Source organism: Calidris pugnax, unplaced genomic scaffold (assembly GCF_001431845.1).
Source record: "Calidris pugnax isolate Ruff unplaced genomic scaffold, ASM143184v1 scaffold24, whole genome shotgun sequence".
In the NCBI taxonomy this organism is placed as follows: domain Eukaryota; kingdom Metazoa; phylum Chordata; class Aves; order Charadriiformes; family Scolopacidae; genus Calidris; species Calidris pugnax.
This window is the reverse complement of record NW_015090922.1, coordinates 10872575-10897674: the sequence shown is the minus strand read 5'-3', so window position 1 is coordinate 10897674 and position 25100 is coordinate 10872575. Positions and strand designations below refer to the sequence as shown.

At 36.2% G+C, this 25100-nt stretch overlaps 1 protein-coding gene across 1 annotated transcript in view; it reads left to right on the top strand.

The window, feature by feature from the left end:
• Positions 1 to 25100, top strand: part of LRPPRC (leucine rich pentatricopeptide repeat containing) — an 81785-nt gene that overhangs the window by 47518 nt on the left and 9167 nt on the right. Inside the window, exons 25-33 of the mRNA XM_014951206.1 lie at positions 6094 to 6162; positions 6426 to 6516; positions 9188 to 9330; positions 9470 to 9557; positions 14354 to 14477; positions 18080 to 18168; positions 21554 to 21758; positions 23986 to 24125; positions 24287 to 24402. Coding sequence (XP_014806692.1) covers positions 6094 to 6162; positions 6426 to 6516; positions 9188 to 9330; positions 9470 to 9557; positions 14354 to 14477; positions 18080 to 18168; positions 21554 to 21758; positions 23986 to 24125; positions 24287 to 24402 — 1065 coding nt within the window. The remainder of the gene's footprint in view (positions 1 to 6093; positions 6163 to 6425; positions 6517 to 9187; positions 9331 to 9469; positions 9558 to 14353; positions 14478 to 18079; positions 18169 to 21553; positions 21759 to 23985; positions 24126 to 24286; positions 24403 to 25100) is intronic.

Below are 25100 nucleotides of genomic sequence, written 5' to 3'. Positions count from 1 at the left end.
GGGGGGGGGGTCAGGCGGGCGGGAACGCCATCCTAACAGTAAAATTTTCCAAATGGAGACTGTAAGCCTTGCATTTCCTTATTATGAACTTCTGCTGGTTTTATTTAAAAATTAATCTAGTAGAAGCAGGCTAGTTGCTGCCTTGGGTGATTGTAGGATAGGCAGAAAGGAGAGCATGAACTTGAATTGTAATCAACTCCCAACAGGAGACTTAGGGAGGATAAGTATGTAGAGGTGTGTCTGTCCATTTACGTATTTCATTAGATATCAGGTAGTTCAAATAAATTACCAAATGTACCATAATTAAGTAGATTTTGAGGACATAAGTTGCAGTGGAAGAACTCATAATTTTCGAAAGTCTGGTGCTGCAGTAGAGTACTTGCCCTCATTATGAAACATGAAAAGTAGTCAAATTGAAGGTACCGATATAATTGTATTCCAGCTTTCATACAGTTATCCCTTGCCCCAAAAGTTGTGCAAGTGGCTGGGTGCTTCAGATGAACTTCTTCTTAAAGAAATCCCTATTACAAAGGTTGGATTGTGTTTTATTTATGGGTCCTATTTATTTCTGGGCAAAATTGCTTACAAAGAACAAAAGCAAAAAAAATAATTTTTTAGTGAAATCTCGTCTTAGTTCTGAGCAGTTCTCAAGGTTTCCTTTGTTTAGGAAGAATGAAGTGAATGAGGATAACTTTCTGTGCTATCACCAAAGAAATCATTTTTGAAATCCACAAGAGCTAAACTTCTTTCAAGGTGGAAAATGAACTTGTAGATAAAATATTCCTTCCATTGCCTGCCGTGTGCCTACGTAGCTCTGGTGTTATCCTGGTAGTACAATGACTTAAAGAAAAGCTAAGCTAGAGAGAAGTAATGTTTTAGTAGATAGCTGATATGATTGCAACAGGAAAGATGCTTTTTGATGCACAGAATATTTTCAGATCTCTCAGTCTTTAAAGCTGCATCTTTTATAAACTTCTGGGCCATTGCCAGATCAAATCAGTCATCGGTATTTTCTGTCTGTCCCCCTATGATACTTCACTTACATTATGCTATAAAGATTTTAATGAAAGAAATAAATCAAAGTGATATACTTGTTTCATTCATATGAACACAGATTTAAGATTATTTTAAGAAAACCTAAATGTAAATGTTTTACTTGGTATTTTTTTAAAACTAATGCATTGCTATTTGGAGGTGTGAGAAATATTTAATAAGACGCAAACATAGACGTGTAAGATCATTTTAACCATCTTGTCTATCAGCTAGATTTAGATGGCTACGTAAAGCATGAAGACTTTATATCTGCATATTCTTTTAACTTTCTGATTCACCGGTACACCTGCTGCTTAGTAGAAGTGAGAACTTCTGCCAAGAGTTGTAACACAGGGGAAGATTCAAGCATAGCATGCAGTGTTTATGTTGTAAAAAACTTTGCTCAAGTAAGCTGCCATGCAAAAATATCCCAGGCTTCACTGAACCTGCATGGAATTTGTGAGATTTTCATAGACGTTTTTGTGGAATCAGGGAAAAATCTGTCTTTGAATTAAGGACTTCCCATCAAGTGTTCTGTTTTCACTGATGCTTATGTTAGAGAGAGCTGTTAGAAATGACATACATCAGTTCTTATAGCTGTCTGTTCAAGGCTGTCTCTTTGGAGAAGTAAAGCGTTTTCTTGCAAGACATTGCTTTGGCATTTAAATCTCAGTAACTGGTTCTGGTACTGGTAACATAAGTCTGTTATGGCTGTTGATGTAAACTCATCATGAAACATTCTTCTTCCTTTAGCAGCATTAGCTGTCTCTTAGTATTACTGGCTTTTTCAGCTGCAGAGAGAGGAATGAATGAATCTACCGGTCCAAAAAATACCATCAAAAAGTGCAACATGGATGGCTCTTAGAAAATTTGGCTGTTTGTTTCCAATATGTTAAGATTGGTGATTAAAGTAGGGCTGTTTCTCTAAGGAAGATTTAATTTTGGGAAGAAAATGTAAGAATTTAGAAGAAAACACTTAACGAGGGTAGAGTTAAGCTTGAATGATTAAAATTGGTGAAGTTACACCATGAAAAGCTAGAAAAAGTTGTCTAGAATACGTAACAATTATTTTGCCACCAGTGCGCAGTAGTAGTTTGTGGAAGGGCAGTGTTGGAAGGTTAAAACAAAAGAGTTATCCATCTCATGTCATGTATGTGCCAAATGAAAAATACTTCTGCTGACTTTTAAATGATTATGCATCCTAAGCCAGCTATAGCAAAAGTGGTACTGGCTTGGGACACTTTCAGGTCGTCTTAGTTTTCTGAAAGTCTTCTTTTTGAACAATACCACAGGGTTTCTAGTCTGTGTGTTGTTTTTTATGGTTTTCTTCTGTAAGCAAATTCTGTGTTTAAAGAGAAAAAGATTGCTTTAGGCAAGTAGTGAGAAGTAAGTATTTTCCATATGTCTTCTGTAAATTACTTAACTTTTTTAAAGAGGTTTTTTTAAGTAAAAAAAATAGTATTGGTGTATTAGCTGTAACAAATGCAGAACGCTAATGTAAACAAAACTTTAATATTTCTATCATTATGGAAAAGCATCAAATAGACTGCTCTCTGACAGGTCAGTATTTTTCTTTCAGCTGTAATAGGTGGAAATTAGCTCAACTAAAAATGTTAGTATAGAAAAGGTTTTTCTGGTGATGAAACCCCTTCAATCACCTGTCTGAAGTGACTGGTTCTAGGAAGGAGGAGAACAAATCAAAGGCTTTCAGTGTGTTAGGACTGTTGCATTCACATGATTTCCGAGTGCTGCTTGGCAAGAGTTCTTCTGAAGATGCAGTATATTTTCTGGTTAGTTTTCTTTTCTTTGTGTGAATCCATGAGTTAAATTAGTGTAGGGTTGTATGTTGAGCCTCAGAAAGATAATAACAAATACGATCAAAAGTATGGAATGGTTTCTATGGGAGATATGACTAAGGTGGGTTCTGCTTAATCTGGAGAAGAAACAGTGGAACGGGGAATTATTATATATATCACTCATTATCCTCTTAATTTCATATTAATTTAAAGAGAAATCTATTGCACATTGGCTTCAAATCCAAAATCTAGGGGCTTCAAATGAAGATAGTAGAAGTAGACTGAAAACAAACAAAAAGTGATAGCATTTGGGTTGTTTTCTGCAAAAGGTAGTTGTGGCAACCCGTTGCTGAAAGTTCTTGTGAGTGATAAACCTTAAAGGGTTCCAGGGGCAACCAGAAAAGCTCATGGAGGAGAAATCACTTATTATTAGGAACAGTGTGAGGCACTGAACCTCAAGTAGTTGGAGAGTGAAAGATCACAAAGTGGGAAGTATTGTTGGGTTTTCTGTCATTTTATATTCTCCTATTGGGATTGTTAGGGAGAGGATGACAAGCCAGATGAACGGTACAACTGTTTGGTACAGTACAACTGTTTTATGTACCAAGAGAATGTAGAAGCCAGAAAACCTCTATGTTTAGTTTATATGCTGTGTGAATTGTTTGAGACTCTGAATAGTTGTTTCATTCTTTAAAGCAGTGAATGTCTTTAAATTCTTTTTTAAAACCCAACAAAATACTAAGACACTATAGTTTTGGGGGGGTTCTTTTTTTCAGTCCATTGAAATAAGCAAATCAAAGTAGTAAATGGAAATTTGGGAAGAGTAATTACAGTAACAGGTTTGGTTTTTTTTTTATTATTATTAATTGCATTTTTTATTCTGTATTTTAGTCTGCGGTATTGTAGAAAGTCTGCTTCCTGCTAAATGCAATTTAAAATTCCCTGAGATGGTAAGGGATAAGCTACAAATATGGACTATCAGGCAAGCCCTGGAGATTTAGTTAATCTGACCTAGATGTTCTTTTGATGATTGAGACCTGCAGTATGTGAAAACACTTCTCAATTTCAAAATGAAACACAAGGATATCTGTTGTATAACTCAGCTGTCCTTGTAGTGACAGACACATCAATCATTCCTGAACAGGAAAGGATTTACTATAAAAAGTTTGTAGCTTTGGAGCTGTTGAGTTCATTGGCATTCGGATCAGCAATGATATTGGAAGTTGTAAGTGAATTCAGCATTTGAATTTTACCATGTCCTAAAGAGGATTAGCTACAAATGCAGGCAACATACTTTTTTTCTTTTTCATTTTCAAGAGCCGGTTGTGTAAGATGTTAATTCTTGACTTAGTTTTCAGCATATTTCATGTGAAACTGCTTGATAGCTCTTAAAAAAGCACTGAACCAGGTACCTATAAACATAAATAACTGTGGGGAAAAAAACCCCAAACACTAATTGAGGAAAAAAAAGCAAGTAACCTGGAAAGCAAAACTATCTATATATACCACTTTTGAATACTTAAGAAGCCACTATTTTTCTGTAACTTTTTGGGTTGAGAGTATTTCTGCAATACAGTTACATATATAGAGAAGATGCTCCATGTTGAAAAACTGTGAGGTTAACATCCTGTGTTTTAAAACCTTACAACGATTTGGATGATTGGTAGGATTATAAGGCCTAACGTTTACTCTGCAGAACACTGTTCCCTATATATTTATCAAATTTTAATGGTTTTCACTGAAGTTTTGCATGCTGGTTTTCTGATGTGTGCTTGGTTATTTCAGAAAGATGTAATGGTAATAATTCTGCGCCTGGAGAATACAGGAAAAGGAAATTATCTGTGTTTTAAAAAGACAGTAAATTGACTTTTACAGTAGTAATTGTTTCCACTGTTTTGGAACTGAGACTTAATATTTCTCACAGCTTTTTGTTCAAACTGCCTCTTCTGTGCGAAGTGGGGGTTTAAATTTTGGAAGTTGCCCTTCGCATTTAAACAGTAGAGACTTATAATATTAACAGCTAAAAAGCCTTCAAGAGTCAAAACACACATTTCTCTATAGGAATGAACAGGCATCTCCTTGCAACCACTTTTGAGCTGTATTAATGTGAATCTGGACTCCTGAAATTAAGAGCAGAGATCTCTCTATAAATGATCCTTGTGCTAAAACAAGAGAGTATAAAGAAAGTAAATTCAAGTACTCTGTGGGAGGAAAGGGTAGGAGGTGAAAATGATGGATGCTTTGCACACAGGTTTTTTATATAATTTTTTTAGATACGTCAGACATAAGAACTGGCGTGCCTGTAACATGTTTTTTTAGAAACTTTGAATTTTCCTATGTTTGTTTAAGAATGCATTTAAGGAGGATCAGATATTTTGATTATTGTCTGTGGTGCTGAGAAGGCACAATGTGGTAGTCTATACCAGGTGGAGTCTCCAAGGATTGAAACCTTTATGAGAATGTGTGTTCTTCAGCTGTAGTCTCCTTGGAACAATAAAGGGATGAATAAGCAAAGGCTCATCAAACCTGGGAAAATTAAGAACACAAAGAATGGTGCATTAACTATTATTATACACCAGTTGCTCCATGTACACACACTTAAGAGTAAGCCTTTGCTCTGTTCTGGAACAGGAGTTGCTTTTACATATGGTATATCTGGCATCTGCATTGGCAGCACATTATGGTTGTAACAGTTAGTGCTCTGTGAATTCTTGTTTTTCTTACTGAGCAGCAGAAGTCAATATCTAAATACACTATTGTTTTATATCTAAACACACTGTTGGTTTTAGGTAGTAATAGTTGTAGCAGAGAAGGGGTGCCAGATGGTGGTATTTTGGTTGAGAGACATGGTTTTCTAGTTGCTAAGACATTGCAGTGGGTGTTGAATGTGAACATTTCATTGCGAAGAGAGTTTGGAAACATATGGTGTAATTCTTTACCATGAGTAATACAAATGATTACCCTGGGTAATAGCAATAATACTCTATTACTGTGGGGATAGAAATTATTTAACACTTCAGTTCATCTGAAGTGTGTTTTAAATCAACTCTCGGCAAAAAGGAAAATGTCTTGAATAAAATGACTGCAATTTTTAAGTCTAGTGAATGCAACTGAACTTGATTGTTTGTGAGGTGTAGTCTCATTCATATTTCAAAAAATAAACAAAAGCTATAAGCTTTTGTTATGAGGACATGTATTGTCTTTACTTTTCCTTAGAATATTCTATATGAAGTAATGTGTTTCTTCTTCTGGAAATATTTTACAGACTCCTGGCTTGAGAGCACACTCTGGAAGGTTGCAGTGGTTTGCAAAAAAATGTATATCAAGTAATCAGGTATGTGGCTTGTATGATGTCTTCTATGTAACTGTCATTATATTCCAAGAAAACCTGTTTTGAAATATTTCATTGCTTGATTTTTATGTTTGTGAAAGGACGCGTGACAGGCTGATGAGGTGAACTTAATGCTTTGTGTAAATGCTGGTCTATACTTAAACAGAAATATTATTTTAGCTGAGTGCACACAGCATGTAAGTGCACATGTATAGAAAAATAATTCTTTGGCTGAGGTACAACTATGTTGTTCTTTCTTTTTAAAGATGGAGACTTTGGAACACTTGGTAGAATTAACTCAAAATCTATTTGAATGTGATAGAGATGAGATGTACTACTACCTGCTTCAGTTGTGTGGTAAGTGAGCTTGTGGTCATTTTTATGTTGTAATCTGTTTTCTTTTGTGAATGAAGACAGGAAATAAACCTGAATTGGAGAAGAGTTTTATCCTGATGTGCAGTTTGCCTGGACACCATTTCTGAGGCATTTTTCTGGGGAGAGAGTACAGGTTTTTTACCTGCAGACCTCAACACTTCCATAGAACTTACATAGTACAAGTCTTCCAGTCCGTGCTATGGTCTTGTGTCCTAATTTGAAAGTTTACTCTGTTTTGGTTTTTTATATGCTTAAAGAAGAAAAACTGCTCATTTGTTGTGTCTTCGTAACTGATAAAGATCTGGAATCTCCTGTAATTGGACCTGGTTCCAAAAGGTGCATTTTATTTTATTTTAGTTTTTTTAATCTACCAGTTCTTCACCAGCTACAACCTAACTCTTGCATCATTTATAGGAATTGAACAGTTTTTAAAATTGAAAGTTCATTTCTATGCTACAGACTTAGTGTAGGTTGTATGTATAGTGTTTCTCATCTTTTCTGTATTTTCCAGTCCATGCTGGTTTTGTTATTAAGTGTATCATACTGTATTATACATCATAAACATTTTCAGAAAATTCAGTTCTAGTTATTTTAAAGTCTTGAAAAAGCATTTTGTGTTAAGATTGGATGTGGAGCACTAAATAATAAATTGGAACATTAAAAAACGCATCACAGGGATTGCTGTGTACTTCTGTAATGTGTATATATATTAATGAGCCATTAATTGATATATTTGGTCAAGGGAAAACTTGCATTTGAGCTTGAAGTAATTTTAGGCTGTTCTCCATGACTATTTTTGATTGATTAGAACTAGTGATGTTTTAATGCTAAATAAAATACTATTTGAACCCTCGTTTTCATATGATAATAAAAGGGGCTTCTTCCCCATTGCACTTAACACAAGCAGAAGAGATGAGTACTTTCACCAAAAAAAAATAAATGACCAAAGACCCCTTGAGAACTTTGTTGCTTATAATTTCCTGAACAGCCTCAGAAAGCTTCAGAACTGAACCGTAGCGTTGCCCAGTCCTGGCTTTGCACATACTGGTTCACCATCAAAAATCAAGTCGGCCTGAAAAGCAATCTTGTCTCAATAGGGAGGGGGCCTTCCTATTTCTCCACTCATCCTCTCACCTCTGGCAGTGACTGAGTCTGACAGTGTGCCTGCTAGGAGGAGAATCTAGGAAGATACAATTTATCCAGTTCTGTCATGCAAAATCTTCAGTCTTCTTTCAAAAGACAAAACCAATTCCGTCTATTCAAGGAAGTGGAAAACGTTTGTGGGTTTCTGTCACCATAAAAGACAAAAACCATGCACATTCCTGCTTTCGACCATTTTAGATTATCTATCAAAGCTGCCCTATGCACAAACACGGGAGAGAGTTGTCATTGTGCACCTAAGCCATAACTTCAAATCTATTTTAAGCATATAAAAAAAGACTTTACCATCTAATCCAAGCTGTGATCAAAAATATTGAAAACAATGCATTTGGTTTTGTAGAGTCACAGAATAATTTATATTGGAAGGAGCCTCAGGAGTTTTAGGCCTATACCTTTCCCAGAGCTAGGACAGTTTCAAAGTTAGATCAGATCATGGCCTTGTCTAGTAAAATTTTGAGTGCCTTCAAGGGTGGAAATCAAACAGCCTCCCTGGTCAACCTGTTCCAGGGTTTGATCATCCTCAGGTACTCCATTGCTGCAACTTTTAACCATCACCTTTCATCCTTTGCTGCAAACTTCCAAGGAGAGACTGACTCACTCTTCTCTGTAACAGTCAGGTAATTGAAGGCAGCAATTGGATCCCCTGGTAGCCTGCCCTTCTCCAGGCTGCCCAACACTCATCTTCTTTGACTTCATCTCTTACTTGACCTGCTCTGCCCGTGTGTCTGTCTTCATGGCTGAATTTGCTCTGGTTGCCAGCATCTTTTATAGTTGTGAAGCCCAAACTGGACATAGTACTCCAGATGTGGCCTAACGAGTGTCAAACTTGAGGCTTTGAGCAACCCGGTCTAGTGGGAGGTGTCCCTGCCTATGGCGGGGGGATTGGAACTCAATGATCTTTAAGGTCCCTTCCAACTCTAACCATTCTATGATTCTATGAAACACAGGGATAAACACATGGAAAAAAATGTTAAGACACTCTCTGTTCTACTCTGTTAACTACCATAATAATCTTCATTAAAATGTTATAGTTTAGTATTTAGTCCTTAAAACCGATCATTGTATTTGACTAAGGGTAGTCACCAAGTTTGCTGCTGCTTCTAACAATGATTTCAGAATAGAACTTAGAAGTGGTACCTTGGAGTGTTAATGTTCTGTAATAATTTATACATTTTTGTAATTATTTTTACAATTAACAATCAAGAATATGAGAACTGAAAAGCTAGGAGAAACTTCTGCAATATTTTTGAGTTAATTTCTCATTTATTTGAAAATTCGTATGATCCCTTTGGGGTTTTTTTTTCTGTTTGCTTCTTCTCGTGTCCTCTGTGATTAAAAGTAGTTTAGACTTTTTCAAGTTGCTGATCATATGAAGCAGAAGTACATGATTAATTGATGAATTATTTTCCAAAGATGCCTCTTTTGAATCACTTTAGATATTTATATATACTCTAAATGTGCTTTTATCTGAAGATTTGAATCTTTTTTTCAGAGAACAACAGTGACTGGGGAAAGGCTGAAGCTGTTTGGACTAAAATTCAAGAAGAAAACATTGTTCCTCGTGAGAAAACACTTATCTTACTGGCTGATATACTTGAGAAAAATGGTCAGGTTGTCCCATTTGAGGTACCAAAGGTAATTGGAGTTTAACTTTCCTAGCTAACGATGCCTTTAAATATATTTCTCTGCATTGAAAAATGTTAACAGGTAGCATTACAGTAACTTAATAAGTTTTTTGTAAATAATAAGCTTTTTGTAATAATTTGTTTTAAAGGTTAGACATGAAGAGACCAGAAGTTTAAGGGCTTCTAATGCGGAAGAAAGAAACATAAGGATGCTTTGCAAGAAAAACAACGCAAAAGGTAAACTGAAAACCACTGGTTTTCTTACCCCTTCAGCATTACTTTTAAGATTTTAATTAACTGCAGATCAACAGATACTTGTTGCTGCTTTTTGTTGGTTTGCTAGTACGTTAGGAAAGGTACGTGGTAATGTTACCTGCCAATATTCTGCTTGACAAGCTGATACGAGAAAGATATGCTAAAATATTTAAAATGTCGTTGGAAATGCTGACTTTTAAATGCACGTTTGCAAGGCAGTCTATGGTGAAGCTGAGGGTTTTAAAAGTACAGAAGTACTGCTGGTCTGTAGTTCACTCTATCCTGTTGGGTTAACATTGTGTTCTAGACTTTCAAATATATCCACTAAACACCAGAAACTAAACTTATGTAGAGGATTGATGCTAAAAATACCTTTTTTTGGTTCCCAGAAAATCTAGCTATTTGGTCACAAGTTTCATGGTGTGAGACATGGAAAGTGTAGAGAGAAGAAAAATTTATATCAGGTGAAATAGCTGGGACATGTTTATGGGAAGGAAATTACCTATTAAATGAAGTTACTCAGAGATTTTTGAATTTGCCGCTGCTGTTGGAGTCTCAATAATAAGATCAGATCTGGGTCCAAAGTATACTTCAGGTACCTTATTGAAGTTACAGATTTGGTAAAGAAATTAATTACATGCAATGAAATGAGATGGGACTATGTTACGGAGATAATCATTGCTCTTTACCTACCTGGCTTTTATCTGTTAGTCTGTTTTCTATTTGTTGATGTTGCAAGGCTGTTTATTTCTATTTGAAGGGAGGATTCAATATGTTGTGTAGTGTCTTTGGCTTCTTTACAACTAAGATTAAAGTTGTCCATGTTTCTCTGTAGAATTTGCGAACTTTTCCTCGTGTTGTTCCTCCCCCAAAGAAACATACAGACTATAAACAAAAGATCAAAATCTGTGTCCCCACAGCTGTTTCCAAAGCTCTGTGCCTGTGGGTGCCACCCCACAAATAAAACGGCCTTACTAGGACATCACTTCAGATCAATTCTGCCATGAAAAATTAATAGGTCTTCTGTGCAAACTTCCCTATCTCAGATCGAAACAGAATTAACTAACACGTGGGTATTTGCCTTTGTGTATGGGAAGGAGGAGTGTACTTCAGTGCAGTTCCTTTGGCTCCGTCTGTGGTTGGAAATCCACTCCTATCCATCTCGTCCCAAAGCAGGGTCACAGCATGGGAACTGGCATTATTGGGCCTTTAGAGGAGGGTAGGAAATCAGTCCACTTAGAGCATTTGCCAAGGTGCAGAGTATTTGAATAATCTGGAAATCCTTATTTTCTTCACCTATACCATGACAAATAACTAGGTATCTCACTTGAAAGCAGATAAAAAATAGAATTTAATAGGTTTTAAAAAGGTAATTTTACCAAATGAGGAAGATTTATAAATACGAGATACCTGGGGGGGGGGGGGGGGGGGGGGGAGGGAGAATCCTTGGTCCTAAAGCAGCGAGTACATCACATCAAACATGACTATGTTAAATACTAAAATGTTCAAAGTACAACTGAGATAGGGGGGGGGGGGGGGGGGGCGTTGAGTGTTACTGGTATATTTAAGAGGTTGAATGCACAGATTTTTAAGCTTTGAGTTTTTAAAACAAGAATCTGTCAGTCATTCACACAGTTAACTTCTTTTGTTAATGGAGTGACCTTATAGAGTTATTCAGTTGCAGGAGTACTAATTAGAAATCTAAAGTGGAGTATGGATATTTGTATACAGGGAGTGTTATGTCTCGAATTCAAGAGTTGTGTGTATTATGGCACACATAAGGTTAATGTTTTCAGGAAATTTTTCATGCTGGTAAATTTTGGGAATCAAAGGAAAATACGAGATGCAGAAATATTTTTCACTGAAAACCAGGCAAAATTAATGGAATGCATTTTATAACATTATTCCTAGAAAACTGTCCTGTGCCTTTGATTTCATAAACAATCAAGTGGAGAGCAGGAGGAAGTGAAATATTCTTTGGACCTTGCAGAGAGACTACTTTAAAACAAAAGTGCAAAATGTAACTGTTCACAGTCTGTAATGACATTTCATATTGAATTTATCAGTAAATTATTCCTGCATATTCTTTTATTGAAAGGTGCAGTATTTGAGAGGGGGTGGTCTAAGGCTACTGGGAATTAAGGGGTAAAAGACAAATGTTGGGAAACAGTTCCTCTCTTGTTGGGAATTAGTTCTCTTAGTTCTTATAGGTTTTTATGAAGACAAATTTGTCACTTTTATATAACAATATAATGTAATTTTGATGTGAATGTAATAGGGCAGAATATAACTTTTTATCAACATCAGCTTTTTGATAGGAAAAAGATTACCTTAATCTAGTTATGTAACTAATTTCATGAATTTATCAGCTCTGACATGGAGGTGTTCTGAAAACCTGTTCTCTGAAGTGTTTGATTTATGCATAGTCATATTTTCATTTTTGTCTTGATTTGTCGGTGTGAGAACTTGACTCAAGGGGATCACGTTACACATATCCCAAACAGTTGCAATTGCTGAAACAGATTTGACTGTCTTGAGAACTGAGACTTTCTTGGCAAGTTGTCACATCTCTAACAAATCTTTCTTCTTGAAATAGCTAGTATAACACAGTATGCTTTTGCAACCAAGAGCTTTATCTTTTGAATGCTAATATGCTTGAGTAATTTCAGATGCCATCTGAAGAAGTAATAAGCTGCTAATACCTGATCAGGCATATGTCTCAATTGGAGACTAATTTAGCTATACTTAAATTGCACTGATGCAAAATAAAGTTAAGAAAATAATCTGAATATGGTAATCATAGTGAGGTCAGGACAGATATAAATAAGAAAACATCCTAGAACAGGTAAGCAAAACTGATACAAAGATTTTTAGTTCTTCATTGAACTAGTCATTACAAAACATATTTAAACATATTTACTTGTAGAAATAGGCAAGGTCCATTTCTGTACCCAACCAATGGAAAGTAATATTCAAACACAGGCTGAAATCCTGGTTCAGGCTGAAGACAGCAGAGCTTTTGTAGGAATCTCCAAATGTAAGGAGTTTTTTGCTTTAAAAAAATAGAATTTAAACTGGCTTTCACGAGCAAAAAGAGGAAACCTATCACCAGTCAGACACATTTTTGTAAAAAATCAGTTACACATGTAATAGCTTATACCAGTGAAAGGAGTTTTGTTATTGTTGAATGTGATTGCTAGTCTACTGGTACCTCAGTTTTCAGAAAAGTGGAAGAAAAAATGCCTTTCCCACTGAATTGAAGTGTGAACACTCTGTGAATGCTGCTGTTCAGCATCTCAGTTCAGCACGTTTTAACAGGCCAAGCTTTAACCTCAGACCTGGTGAATTTCAAGACCTTTGTTTCATTGGTTTTTTGCTTGACCCTGCAATCACTACTGTATTGTCAGACATCAGTCATAGTCTCTCTCCATCTCTCTTGTGTTGACCTTTGTTTCATTGGTTTTTTGCTTGACCCTGCAATCACTACTGTATTGTCAGACATCAGTCATAGTCTCTCTCCATCTCTGTCCCTCTCGTATACGTGAAACTCACATGCACAGAAGTGGATTTAATTTTTACTGTGATGTTCTTATCCTTTATCTCTGTTCATATATATATTTAATGTAGCTCCAAGCATCCAAAGTAAGTTATGAATGGCAATGTTAATTCTAATGATTAACTCAGTATAACAGTTTGTCTATTGCAAATAATAAATTTTGTGCATAGTCATTTTTGTGCCTACATTTCAGGAGGTTTTTATGTATACTCTTTGGTTGAGGATGTTTAAGATTCAAACCAAAAGGCACATGAACAGTTTTGGTTTGGGGAAAGCCAGCTTAAAATTCCACAGCACACTGTACTAAGTGCTATTAGCCTAACGCTTCTTGTGACAGTAAGTTTCAAATGAGTTGTCTTTATCTTTACTTTCAAAGTATAAGAAAAAACTAACATTTAGTTGTGAAATTTGCAGTGATAGTCCCAAGTATTTCTGAAAAGTTTTAAAGGTTATTGTGGCTATGATTTGAATTAGCAAAGGGATTATTTTTTGAGTTTCATTAAATGAAACACGCAAACACGATTTAGATGTACAAGATCATTTATGGTTTTAACACAGCTTTTTAGCATATGTTACAGCCTGGATGGCAGTTTTAGCTGCATGTTTATAGCTGCATAATCTTGTTTCAGAAAAATAAATGACTGAAAAGTGTGCTTATCATTTTTTCCCCCTTTTTGGTAACATCTTTTCATACACTGACAGTTATTGTGAATGCATGAAATAAAACTGTTAATCAGTCAAACAAATGCAGCGTAGTTTACTTGTTAAATATCTGTATATTTGTAAATTGTATGTTTTGTATAAATCTTGTCGTAGCCAAATAATTTGATCTCCCCATATTGGAATCACCTCCTATATTATTTGTTAAACGCTGTTGTGATCGTGCACCAGACACTGTAACGATATACCCCAGAATTAGGTGTTGCTTTAAAAATCCTGAGTCTTCCCCTTCTAACCAGCTGTGTTGGTATTTAAGCAACAGCCACGTATAGAAAAAGAGCAGTAGCAAACTTTTTGTTCTGTGGAGGTATTTGTCAATTGATTATTGTATACAAGCAGATTTGAACAAGCTGTGACCAAGAGCTTTGGGCTCAAAGATGTAAGCAGAGGATAAATAGATTTAAGATGGAACTTTTCAATGAATAGGTGGTTTCTTTCTGTGATCAACATCATTGCAACATGACATTACACTTTGGCTTTTTTTTTTTTTTTTCTTTTTTAGAAGCCTACCATGTTTTCCTGAAAATGCAAGGGAAGAATGGGTTTCATTATCGTTCCTATGACACCCTCATAAGAGCATTGTTAGCGCAGAATTGCCTGGAAGAAGCCATGGAAGTGAAACGCATGTAAGGCTTTGCTGGGTTTGGGGGATTGTAATTGTTGGGGGGTGGCAGAGGGGTTGTTTAAATAATTTTGGGATCATTTTCAAGGCAGTCCTCGTCTTTCAATGAGAAAACAGGTCATGACTGGTAATTAGGAGCTGTGGTAAAAAAATACACCAGTGTTTCACAGGGCGATATGCCACGTATAAAGAAGGTACGAGACGGTACAGCTGGCTAATAACTCATTTCAACTACCAACAATATCAACAAATGTACTTGGCATCAGAACTGCAAGTCTGCCCTTCTGGCAGTCTGCCTCTTCCTCTTTAGAGCGATATCCAAACAGACAAGATTCCTTCACTTAAGTGCCCAGGAGCCTTCCCCTCCGTGCCCGTCCCTGCTGCTGTCCTGCCCTGCCCACGCTCCCCGGCAGCTGCCTGCCTGCCAAGTGCAAAACGGTACGTTTGACTGCGATGCCAGTGGCGAGGAGATGACCAGAAACCTCAGATCCAACTCTTACACTTCTGAAATAAATCCAACCTGCTGTCACGGGTTATTAGAATCACCAGAATTGAATTAAGTCTTTAGCGAGTTGTGTGGTACACCACTCGCTTTAATTATTGCCTGTAACGTGTGTTCTGGTCAGATTATAGGCTTCAAAGTAAAAATGTTACTACTCATCAATATAGAGGCAAGAAGAACAAGAATTCAAGTAATTTAAGTGTTTCAGTTTCTTCAGCTAAAACAAGAACAGTGGTTGTCATCAAGTGTGTTCTCTGAGTGAATACAGTGAATTTGAAAGTGCCTGTAGGTAAATTACATGATGCATGGGGCACCCGAAAAGTCTAATAACTGTTGGGTTTTGGTGTCCAGGAACAGTATAGTGTAAGATGATGTTTATTATATTCGTGTTTTCTTTAAAAATGTTTAGACCAAAGAAATGTCTTTAATTGAAAAAGCATTTGGGTTTTGCATTCAGAATAATAATAATGCTTTTTTCATCTCAGTAACAGTGCTTTATGATAAGAAACGCTAGTGACTAAGGGATATATGGCTTATATCCAGGAAAAACTAAAAGGGTTTATCAAATTAAGCTTCCTGAAATGGAAGTAACTGATAAATCTTTGCAAATAGAAGATGGAAAAGAGATGTTTTAGAAGTACAAAGAATGTTGGTAAAATTTAGGTAGTTAAACAGTTGCACCAAAAATTCACATGTGGAAATGTTTTTCAGGGAAGAAGTTAAAAACTTTCTACTGAAGATTTGTAGATGCATTGACCACTTCCCTACTCTGCAGCTCAAACACACTTGTAAGGAAGAGGCACAAAGTATTTGCAGACTGGAGGAGCAGAAAGGAGAATTCCCACTATATTTAATTGTTTTAGTATATAAATTGAAAATGCAGGGAAAAAGTAACAAAACATTTTAAAGACTAAAAAACTCAGAGATGTGTTTTAAAGAACGAAGTCTCTGCACTTTGAGATATTAGGAAAAATACAAAACAGGATTTAATAAGAGGTTCTATTCTTGGTCTCTGGTTAAAACCGACCATCATAACCCCTGTGCTTTTCAGAACTTTCACACTCCGTCTTGTAACACAGAAATGCCAAATAATGACATTCTAAGAAGCCTGTAACAGCTCACTGCTGCATCAAGACAGAAAATGCTTCATATTGGCAGTGTTCATAGTGTCTATTTGTGTATCTTTTTTCTCATAACAAAATGATGCTTACATCAAGCATTTTCAAAAGTCTGTAAGTTTTAAATTATTCACTGAAATAGAGAAAGTGATTGTGTGTGTACCCATGGTTGAGGAATAGCAAATCTATGTGTTTCACACACATTTCTGCATGCTTGACAATTTTTCCAACCTCATACTACAAAGAGATTACTCCTACAAAGCCTCAATGTGTGCAGTGGCCTGAAACTTGTGCAACTCCTAATATTTTCATAAAATAGAGGAAAGCTACCTTCGTTTATATAACGCCTTTTGCTTTATACTCTGCTTGAAGCCAAATTTGAAATTTAAATAATATTTAGAGAGCTGTACTACGAGCATTAGCATAGGCAACAAAATAAGAAATCTTTTTATTTTAAAAGGTCAGATTATTTTAAAACTTCTCTCCTGTTACCAGAACTGAGAAACTTCCACGAAAAAGTGGTGTGGTAGAAAGAAAATGTGCTGTGCGTTTGGAAAAAACCCCAAACAACCAGAAGGTTACTAATCTGTTGGTCAACCCAAGTCTAGTTGCTTTTGCATTCTAGCACTGTTTTGAGGAATATTTACTGTGTTTAGTCCAAGAAGTTTTAAATAGAAATTTAGGAGTATTGGAATGATGGATTAGTTCTGTAATAGTAGCTAACATCTATTTAATCACACGAAAGATTGGAAGATTGGAGAAAGTAAATCCTTTGTTATATGTAATTTACAGTCTCATGCATGAATTGTTGACTTAAGGGCTTTGACAGATGGGACAAAGGGGGGGAAAAAAAAGGCGGAACTGAGCAGTGGGTGCTTAGGCAGGGATTAAGAGGATTGGTTGGGAGAGTAAGAAAATCCCGAGTCCAGTGACTGCATTTGCGAGCCTGGGAGGCTGAAAGTGACTGAGAGGATAGTCATATTGTATGTGATGTGAAGGATTTTCTTGGGATTGAGGAGAATAATTTAGCAATGACCCTTCTTACCTCCCAATCCGCTCAGCCTCTAAGTTCAAGTAGGTAGGCTGCTCAGTTGTTTGCCACAAGATGATCAGTGAGGTTTATCTTGATTGCTGATATGGTAAATGGCAATGCCCCCCTTTTCTGTGTAGAGATTTTGTAATCTAGAAATGAACATTTGTAAAGTTATCCTTATATATTAAATTGTGGCTGTATGTCATTTAGGAACAGGAACGTTTTGTCGTATCAGATCAATGTGATTGCTGGTTAGTCTCTCTTGACTAATTTCCAGTGTGTTAGAAAAGCTTTAGCAGTGTTATTAAAGTAAAGATTCACTTTGCTATAGATACGTGAAGTTTTGTATTACAGGAGATAAAGAATTGATAAGCAAAATACAATTTTAACATGGCTAAGGCAGCAAATGTAGTATGTTCACTTTAAAACCTGTATACATCTAGATGACAGAAATTTGAAAATTAATCAACCAAATGATATGGTGTTAGTTCATAATATGCTTTAGTTTATGTTTAAAATATACAGTGCTGAAAATAAATGTTTCATTTTTATTGCTGAAAGAATAGTTTTACATTTTATAATTATGGTTACTATTGAAAAAAGAAGAAAAAGTATCCAGCTTAGGATACAACAGAACAATGCAGGGCATGCAGTTATTTTAGTCATCTAATATGTCAGCATTCAAGAATCTGAACCGATTGTTTAAAAAAAATCTTGTACTTTGTTTCTTTTGTTGCTCACTTCCAACTTTGTCATCTGTCAGAATGCAAAAAAAAATTATCCTTCTATAACCATTGACAGGATAACACAAAAGCTGTCTCCAGGTCGATATTTTGCAGCAATATTTTTAACATACGAACAGTAGTTTTTATAATTTCACCTTGGTGCTCAACCATTTATTATCGTATCAGAAGCATGTCAGTAATTCCTTTCTAAATGTCTGCTTCTTTTAGTGCTGAGACCCACATCAAGGGCTTCACACTGAACAGTGCTGCCAGCAGCCTCCTCATCATATCGCAAGTTAGGCGGGATTATTTGAAAGGTATGTCACAATGCTTGACCTTTACGTCACATTAATGCCTCTGCAGATTTTTCTTGTAACGCCCTTCGAATACTTGGATAAAGGAGTCCATTTAGCAAATTACCTGCTTATCAAGAGCCTTTTGTGGTAGCTGAGAGACGTAAATTACTGTACATGCATTTATAATACAGCTTGAATATGAATGTACTTGTCATTTGACCACTTAGTCCAGTTTCCATTCCATTTAACACAAGATGGGTTTTCTTAAGATGAATCACAGCTCTTCAGACATGCAAAATTTGTGCTCCAGAACGAGAGAAAGTACAGGCTTTCAAGTGCGTTAAAATTCACAGCACAAGTCATTTTGCTTTGGAAATTAACATACTTTAGAGCATCTGAAACAATTCCCAGCAGTTGTTTCTTGCATATTGTGTTGGTTGTGTGAGATACCAGATGAGTTAAATTGACTGTTAAATGTGCATGATTGTGCACTAAATGATTATAATATTGATTTAAAAACTTAATCAAATACTTTTTAATAGTTCTCAATACCAACAGTAACAAAATATTCGGTGTGGTTTCCTTTTTAATGTAACAATGATGGTAGGGATGAAAATGGTGGCTGAAGAGTGTGTAAGGGTACCCGGCAAGATGGTGGATAAAGTTTGGAGTTGTGTTATTTTAGTTCTCGGCATTGGTTGTTGTGCAGCCTAGACTTCACCTCCACAGCATTACATTTTACTTATTAAGTTGTTCTGTAGGACTCTTGAGAGAGAGGAAAACTCTGCAAGCACGTAGTTTTGCGTGCAGTGCTGTGTCTTTTACCCCTGTGCAAGCGTAAGTACAGTGTTGATACATACTTTCATCAGTACCTTTAAGTGTTAAAGTAGCTATGTATGAAGAATAGGTATTACACTGCACTGGGTGTTACTTTCATACCAGAAGGCGTACCAGAAAATCCCATTTTTGATTCTGCCATCGGTTAATTTTATTTTATTTCATTCCATTATGCGTAGTTGTAGTACTCATTCCTGTGTGATGTCAGCTACATTAAAATACTCTTAAGAGAAGCATTTAGATTCATCTTCTCACTTGTACTCTTTCCTCCAGCTGATAAACTTAAGTCTTCTTTCAAATCCCTTCCCCATTCGGTCTCCGGTCTGACGTCATTGCCAGGTGTCATCGACTGATGAAGTATTTGTGGTGAATGCAATTGATTCTCTTGCTCTTGGCAAGTCTTAAGTTTTTGCAGCTTTCAAGTCCTTCACTCGACATCCCTGTCTGATTTTATTCTAATAAATTTTCTGCTTTTTCTTGTCCAGTGTGCCATGAAGTTTTGCCAGTTATTCCTAAATATTACACACCAAAAATCTTCCCTTCTTCTTCAGAACATCACTGATGTTTCTATATTCTGCCAATCTCTCGCGCTAACTACATGATTGGTTTTTCACCAGCATACTAAATTCTCTGCCGTGTCAACCCTTCTCCCTTGCTGTACTCTAAAAATGCTACTTTTTGCACAATAAAAAGTTTTTCAAGAAGTCTGTGGAATTACTTTGGTTTGCAAAATTATTTTTTCTTTTGTCTCGTGCACTAAACAAGCTTTACTTCGGTAATTTAATTGAATAGTCGGACTTGATCCTTGTTTCTATTTTAATTTGAAAAATACTGCTGCTTTTTTTGTAAGTGACACAAGCCTTGAAAATGCAAGCTACGAAATATTTCAGCTATACTTGTTGTTTTCCGAGGCCCATAGATTACCCCCAAAAAATTTGGGTGGTCTTTTTGTAATCTTTTGGTGGTGAGCTCCATTTGACCTATGTCCTGTGAAGACTTGCTTGCTTTATCACTTCCTCACAGAGTTCACCATCATTCTTTGCTGTGTAATGTGGTACAGTTAGAAGTTTTTATGTAGGTTCCTAAATCTACTTGTAAGAGCTCTAGTATCTTCTAGCAAAAACTTTGTAAAACTGAGGTTACTTGTTACTAAGAGTCAGAGCTTGAATTTTCACAGCGTGGAATTTGCAGAGTTTATAGGAAAGACTTTTAAAAGATAAACAGTGTGTTTTCACAAGCACATAGTCACCTACTTTTAAGTACTGAAAAATCAAGGGATGAAGTTATGAATTCAGATTAGTAATGATGAGTGCTTTTCATAAGAAAATTAAAAGGTACCAACAGAATTGTCTAGTACACTACTAGTACATGATTTCTTGCAGTAGTGCTGCACACATGCAACTTCCAAATCTTTCCCTATCCTTGTGAGAAGGCTGGTCATGTTCCATGCTAAAGGGAGGTCCACTCTTACAGTCAGGAGACAATTTGAACTTAGTGTGGGTTTTAAATTTGCTTTTTAAATTTTACGAATCCTGTCCCTGATATGTTGCTCCTTTTTTTTTTTTTTTCTCCCCCTAAAAAAAAAATAAATTATAAAATTGCTCTGAAGGACAGTTAGGTGTACAGGATATTTTTTCTTGCTCTCTTTAAAAGGCAATATTTGGTTTCTGCAGTACCTGCATATATTGAATTGGAATGTTAATGCTGTGGAGTTCAAGTGGGTGTATATTATGTTAGAAGTGTTATCAATTGGTATTATAATTATGTGTGAATAATCCTGCCTGTGCTGGTAAGGAGTAAAAGATTTTTACCAGAGGGGCATGTCTTTCTGTGTGTGTTTGCTCATGTATAATGTAAACTGACAAGAATTCTGGTGAGAGAAATGGGAGCAACTGCATCTGCAGTGGGTTTAGGGAATTTGTGGCAGACAGACAGGAGGCTGATGTTGTGTGTTTTTAACATAGTTAATTGCTATAATTTTAGGAATTCTTCAGGTAACTGTCCAGTTTTGAGTTGATTTTTGTTTTCATATGGAGACTTGTGTCCCATGTGTTTATTTGAAAATTAAATGTCGGTAAGCAAAGTTTTGGTGCACACTTAAAAAGACAAATTTGAATACTAGACTTTAGCAGTTTTAATATTGAATTACATTTAAAAACTATATTTATTCTTAAATATGCAAATTGGTTTTTAGTAAAGAAAATTGGGTATAGTTTGGAGAAAAATCAAGCTGAAAGGTCGTGACTTTCAGGTTATAAGAGAGGACATTTATGAGGCAGCTACTTTTCTTGAGCTGGATACTAAAATAAATCAATTAAATGTTAAAATTATCTTAATACTTTTTATTGAGCAAATATTAAAGCATTTTCCCTGAAGTACTGTTGAAAGTTTTTATTTCTCTGTATATATTCAAGTTGCAATTCACTAGCAGTTTTTGGGTCTTAAGTTCAGCAAGAGAATTATTTTCTGTACATGCTTTTAAAAGCATGCTTTTAATGATACCAGCAGCATGGTTGCCTTCCGAACTAAAACCTGTTTTCGTTTTCCCTTGTTTCTTTACCGTTGTTAGATGCCCTGGCGGTTTTAAAGGGGATGCTTGACAGCGGCTTGTTGCCTACTAGACCAGCCGTCATTGCGCTCACTCAGACTCTGGCAGAAAAAGGGGACCTAAAGAACCTGCAAGCACTTAAAAACATGCTGGAAGACATCACAAAATCAATTGGTGTATCTGCCTCACTAATAGCTAACGCTGTTGCTTTGGCTCATACTAAGAAGTAAGTATTTCTAGGACTGGCATATGGAATTCTCTTGTGCAGAGTGGTGGGAAATCAATTGCGTTATCCATTTCCTTCAGTTTCCATTCTTGTAGTGTCCTAGATGTTAAAATTGTGGTCAAGTTGAGCAGTGTGCTGTGCTTTTCAGTTCTGTTCCGGTATCATTTCCCAAACACATTTGGGGATGAAAATCATTTAATGAAATACAGGGATAGTTACGAAGCACTTGGGAGAGCATAAGGTCTTCTCTGGTGTAATTTAGCTTTGACACTTTTATTCTAACGTATTGCACCTCACATAAAGTGTTCTGCTTGGTGCTAGGTCAAAAGCCCTATAGAAATCTGAATGTAAAACTGAATTACTTCATCAATATAAACACAAAACATCTTGGAACTTAGCACCCATACATATAATACTTCTACCCATACATATAATACCTATTTGGAAACAAAATTCTGCTACCAGTTCCAATAGTTGAAATACAAAATATTATTATGTTTATCCTCAAGATGTGAAAACCAGATATTATATCTGTGGAGCGGTTTTATATTTTTTTTGGTCAGAATTACAAAAAAATTGGTTGCTATGCTGTTTTAGGCCACAGTTTCAGTCATTATTAATTATCCCCATGCTTTGAGTATCCTTTGATTCAACTGTTTAATTCAGTATCATGTTCTGCCGAGCATTTTTGTTGTAGTTGATATGTTGGTACTGTGCTAGTTTATCATTTGTATAAAACTGCATGGGGGGAAGCACTTCGGGGAGAAAGGGCATACTATGAATTTCTCAAATATGCTTTGCACAAAAGAAGTCTTCAGGAATATTCTGTTATTTTATTTCAAACCAGTTTCATCAGGTAGAGCTCCTGTGTCTAAGTTGGCAGGAAGGCTGTAGAACTGTGTAGTACATAAGAGATACCCGACCGCCTCAGGCGTGCCAGACTAGAGAGAAGAGTCACTGAAATGTCTGGAACAGCAAGAGGACTTGGATTGAAGGAGAGCCATGCAGGCCAGTTCCACTAGTGAGCTCGCTATGGTTTCAGCTGCTGAAAAACAATCTGTCCATAAGAGACTGATCCTGTAAATACTCAGATCTGAGTGGTCCTTGGCACACAGTTTTAGTGCACTGATTTTGCCTAAATTAAACACTCCAAACAGGAGAGAAACTGCAGGATTTCTCTCTTAAACTGCATATTTTCCTATAGTTCTATGTCATAAAGTCATTCCAAAGTCACACTACATTCTTAAGATGTAGATTGGTGACAAGAATAAATAAATAACCTATGCCAGCATCCAGCAGTTTATTTATTTAAGCAGCACCAACTTTTCCCATACTGAAACTAGCTTGGAGGCATGAAAAGACTTAGCAGCAGCATAAATAATTGTCCACGACAATAATATACGCCTTATATATTCTTACATATCTTGCAAGTTGTACCTTGATAACTATGAAAAACAGATTCTAACAGGTATTTTTAATACCTGTTCATTTATTGGTAAATTCATGTTTCTGATATGGTTTTCAAAGCATTTTTCATAGCTTTCGAATGTGCTGCATTTCTGCTTCACCTAAAAGCATTTATCATCATGCTCTGATTTCTTTGTCAATTACTTTTTAGGGTGGACCAATAAGAAGTGTTGTCATTTGAACTTTTTAGAGTGCTAGTGGTAGAGCTTACGCTTTGCTGAATACGTCCTGCATTGTGTTATTAGCATTTGCTGTACTGAAGCCATAAGATTAAAAATGTTTAGACAAAGGTACTTACCAAAAGACATTTAGTATTGTGTTTTACATCTGAAAGGGCAGGCATGGGAAAAATCAGGTAAATAATTAATTGTATGGCATTAAAAAAAATACTTTAGTTACGTGCATTAATTATTCAGATACCTTCCGTTAATGTTCTGATTTGGCCTTCTAGATTTGCAGAACATGTCTTCCTAAAGCAGCTATCTGAACTCTTCTTTCTTAATGAGGAAAAAAGTGTGTCAAAACTACTTAAGCTTCGTTACAGGTCAAAGGTCATTTAAAAAAAAATTATTTATGGGTTAATTTATCAATTCGGTCATAAATGGTTTCACTTTTACAATATCTGAACGAAGTCATAGGTACTTAACCATTCCTGGGAAATATAAGCTTAATGTAGAAAACAAAAACTTTAATATAATTGATTCTTTAGGTTTAGAAATCTTGATTTCAGAAACTAAGCCAGTTCCATCTCTTTTCCTAGCAATGACCTTGATGCTGCTGTGGAATACCTTGAGCCTTTGCTTATCTCTGGTGCACAGAATCCTGATCAAGCTGTCAGAAATATTTCTTATTTGTTAAGAAAGGTGTCTGAGGATGGATTAGAACCAGCTTTGGAAAAATGTAAGTTAATTGCAATGATATTTAAATATTCTGACTAGACAGAGGTGTTATGAAAGAGCTATTACATGTAAAACCTGCTCATTCAGCATAAATCAAGCCTGTGAAGTTTACAAAGTGGCTTTTCAATCAAAGATTTTCCTTATGTACCCATCATTTTGCAGTTGGTGTGATGGCAGAACGACTGGCCAGTCAGTTTGGAATTTACAGACCTGTCACAGATCTTTTCCTTCAATATGTCAGCGCAGACAGAGTGGATGATGCCAGATCGCTGATACAGGTAATCACATAACAAGAGGGGTACAGAAATGCGTAGAGCTCTTCAAAGGTTAACTGAGAAATTGTCAAAAAGAGGAGGTGTGTAGAATAGGCTAGTACTACTGTGCTTTTGAGTTACAGTGAGAGTAGCAGCAGCACAGTTTAGACTATTCCAAACCGTGAACTAGTACTGATACTTGTAGTGGGTGCCAGAGTCAGAAGATTTTTTTTGTCTTCTAACAACCTGAAGAAAATAAAGGAGGACTGGTGTATTGCTTCAAATTCCACCCAAAGCAAATATTTTTTTGAAGTTTTCTGCTGGAGAGCAGTCGCTTCTTGCAACTTCTCATGTAATTTCTTAAGTGCTGTAAACATCGTATCTTACAGCTGCACAGTCTGCAAACCAGAATTAGGCAACGTGTGCTTTTCATGGAGTTTATTTCAATTGGTTGCTATAACATTGTATATGCTGTATTGAAGCTTTATTAAGAGCTGAATTTGCATTCTATTCACTTGAGTGTCACTGGTGCATTAAAAGACAAATGCTGGTCTCCGGGCCACAGTCTCAGCTGAGTTGGCGATCCACCTTCAAGAAGTGAGACAGCTGCGTTTGTGCCTTTTGTACAGAGCTAAAGACAAAGCCAGAGGTGGGATGAGCTGTGGGGGGATGAGAGTTGGGGCTGGCAGCCTGCACAAACCAGGGGGCTCATCCCAGCAGGT